The sequence below is a fragment of the Chrysochloris asiatica genome, unplaced genomic scaffold (genome assembly GCF_000296735.1).
Source record: "Chrysochloris asiatica unplaced genomic scaffold, ChrAsi1.0 scaffold00028, whole genome shotgun sequence".
Classification (NCBI taxonomy): Eukaryota; Metazoa; Chordata; class Mammalia; order Afrosoricida; family Chrysochloridae; genus Chrysochloris; species Chrysochloris asiatica.
Genome location: NW_006408546.1, coordinates 3,665,060 through 3,668,123, shown reverse-complemented (window position 1 = coordinate 3,668,123; position 3,064 = coordinate 3,665,060). Strand labels below are relative to the sequence as shown.

The window sequence follows — 3,064 nt, the reverse complement described above, 5'->3', positions numbered from 1 at the left end:
GTATTCTGTGTTTTTGTTGGCGAACTCCTCACTGCACTTCCACCCAATCCACCATCTTGTTTGTTTTCTATGTCCTTTTCTTTAATCATTATTTTCTCTTCTCTCTTCATAGACACACTGCAGCCAATCTGAATGTTGAAAATCAATACTTCTAACCTTCCTAGATCTTGTTAGTGCTGGTAGTTAAAGTCCTCCTTCTTTCTCTTTAAAGCCTAGTTTCTACAAAGAGTAATTTCCCACACTGTATGTATTCTTCCCACCAACACACTGTTTAGTCCCTTGCAATCATACCTTACTTGAGTTGTTTCCCCCCTATATACCTATCTACTGCTTGGTTGAAAATTAGGTCATGAGAGTGAGTTCCTTTTCAGATCTGAAGGGAGGCTGCAAGCCAATGTCTCTGGTACTGCCAGTCTCTTTCAAACCAGTAATTGTGGTATTTTTAGTAAAAATTTCCTTATCGTTTAATTTCATTTTTCCATGAACTCTTTGAAGCCCCCTCATAAGGAGCATTCTGGCTTTACTTCTTTTAAGACAGATTATTATTATTTTCATTCTTCTGGCAGTCCATGGTATATTCAATATTCTCTTCCAGTACCATAAATCAAATTAATCATTTCTTCATTCCTTATTCATTGTTCAGCTTTCACATGCGTATAAAGTGACTGACAATACCATGGAATGGGTCAGGTGTACCTTAGTATTTAAAGTGGTATTTTAGTGGTTTAACATTTTAAAGAGGTCTTTTGTAGCAGATTTGCCCAACACAATATGTGGTTTTATTTCTTGACTGCTATGTCTATGGGTATTTACAATATATCACACACAGAAATTCACTCATTTGACAAACATTTATTAAGCACTTATTATGTGCCAGATATTGTTCTGCACACTACAGTGCTTTGGTCATAAAAGGGGTTAGGGAAAGATTCGTATGAATGGAGGAAAGGAAGAAAGCCAAGAAAGGAGTGATGTACAAAGGGAAATAGGAAGAAAGGAAGGAAAGAAGAGAGAAAAGGAGGGAGGAAGGCCTGTCCCAGAATAGTTCCCTTTCCCTGAGGTTTCTTAGTTCAGATTGGGTGTAGCCCCTCTGGAAATTATGCTGAACTGGAATCCCTGACTTCATCCTGGTCCACATCCACAATTTTAGAAGTTGCTGGCTCTCTAAGAATCAAGCTATGATGTAGGGGCAATGAGATGTGTTCTCTTTTGTATTGAAAAGGGCTCTGGCTAATAACACAAGCCACACTTCTCTTAGCAGAAAACCTCAACTTTGGTGGATATAATGAATGTGACCTACTTTATTTCCTTGGATTCCCAAATGGCCTTGACTCCCGTCTTTTCCTCCTGGTCCTGGAGCTCCCTGGAACAAAACAAAGATTGCAAATATAGCAGAACATAAAGCAATGGTCCTTTGAATGCTTCATGTCTCTTCTAGGAGGAAAATGAACTACAGTTGGGTAAAGAGTTATGGCTGTATTGATCCTTGCTCTGGAAAAGAATACTGAAGCAATAACATAAAGGCCAGTAAAGAGAAGAAACTTAATAAGGTAATTCATTCCAGATGAGGCATCGATACTTGTGGTTTGTTGTGAGTTCTTTCCTCCCAAAGAGATTTCAGGTTCAGTACTCACAAGTTCTGCTGTTAGGGCAGATGTTACTTAAAATCTTTCACATTTGAGGAAGGATTTGCATTGAACTTTACTCTTACTGTTTTTGTAGGGGTACAATTATGTTTATTTGCAAATAATATGAGTTGTACAAGAAGGCTCCGAAAAGCTCATAGGGGAAAATGGAATGAAAGATAATGAAAATCTTCCATGAACTTTTTGAAGCTCCTTCATATATTAGAAAGCTAAACACTTTACCAAACACAGTTAGGATTAATAACAAGATTTGTTAAAGTGGTATAAAATAAAATATTCCGAAAGGCTTTTTTATTGTCTAGCAAAAAGTAATAAAGGTAGATGTCAGTAAATGCCCATTTACCAACAAGAGAAAAACATAAATTACAAAGAATAAGCTTAACAATAAAGATACAAGAAAGCTTTGAAATGAACAAATATGCTATGCATCTGTATAGAAAATATATTAGATATAGTAAACGTATTTCCAACATTCCAGGAAGCATGTTTTATTGGAACAGTCTTAAAGCTGAATATTTTAAAATACCAATTCAGAGAAGCACAGCTGCCTTCCTCTATTATTAAAACTAGGGATCTGATTTTCCCATGGAATATCCAGATATATGGCAACAAAAATTACTTTTGATTAAGTTGTTTACAGGTACTTGTAAGCATTTTCAACACCAGTGAATTGAGTTCATTTTCATAATATTTTTGCCATGGTTGCTATAATTTATTTCTGTAAGGTCAGTAGTAATTACCACTTTCATTTCTGATTTTAGTTATTTACATCATCTCTCTCTCTCTCTCTTTTTTTTGTTGTTGTCATTGTAGCTAAAGGTTTGTCATCTTTATAGATCTTCCTTTCAAAGAACTGACTCCTTAGTTGTTCTCTTTTGTTTTTTGCTAATCTTTACAATGAAACCTGTCCACCATGGGTGATCCTTGGTATTTAAAACACCAGTGACATAACTTTCAGAATCACAGCAACTAACAAGCTACCAAAGTACAACAAACTGGCAGATAAGTGGACAACATACATAGTTGTATGTATACATACAGACAACTTACATAGTTGATCTTTAACCCATTTTCTTCTAACTTTAACTTCCAACTCTGTATGAAGCTAGCTCCAACAACCTTCATGTGCAATCCAGTTTCCATTTTTCTGTCCTTACCTTACTTCTCTCCGATCAGACACTCACTGAAACTTTCCTGACAACTTTTATAACACCAAGTCACTTTTGTAAAACTATAGTTAAAGATACTATTCCTAGCATCTCTCGAGTCTCCTCATAGTAATCTTCCAAGATTCCCCAAAGGGAGCAAAGTCTGACCATACTTTCTCATTTCATCTCCCCTTCCTGAGTCATATCTCCATGGATTTGCATACCACATTGACAAAATCACTTGCAAATATGTGCAGGTAGTACAAAGCC

General features: G+C 36.1%; 1 protein-coding gene across 1 annotated transcript in view; it reads right to left on the bottom strand.

Annotated features, from left to right (window-relative positions):
- Window positions 1-3,064, bottom strand: part of COL6A6 (collagen, type VI, alpha 6) — a 158,481-nt gene that overhangs the window by 70,056 nt on the left and 85,361 nt on the right. The window contains exon 23 of the mRNA XM_006846634.1: window positions 1,301-1,363. Within this exon, the coding sequence (XP_006846697.1) occupies window positions 1,301-1,363 (63 nt within the window). The remainder of the gene's footprint in view (window positions 1-1,300; window positions 1,364-3,064) is intronic.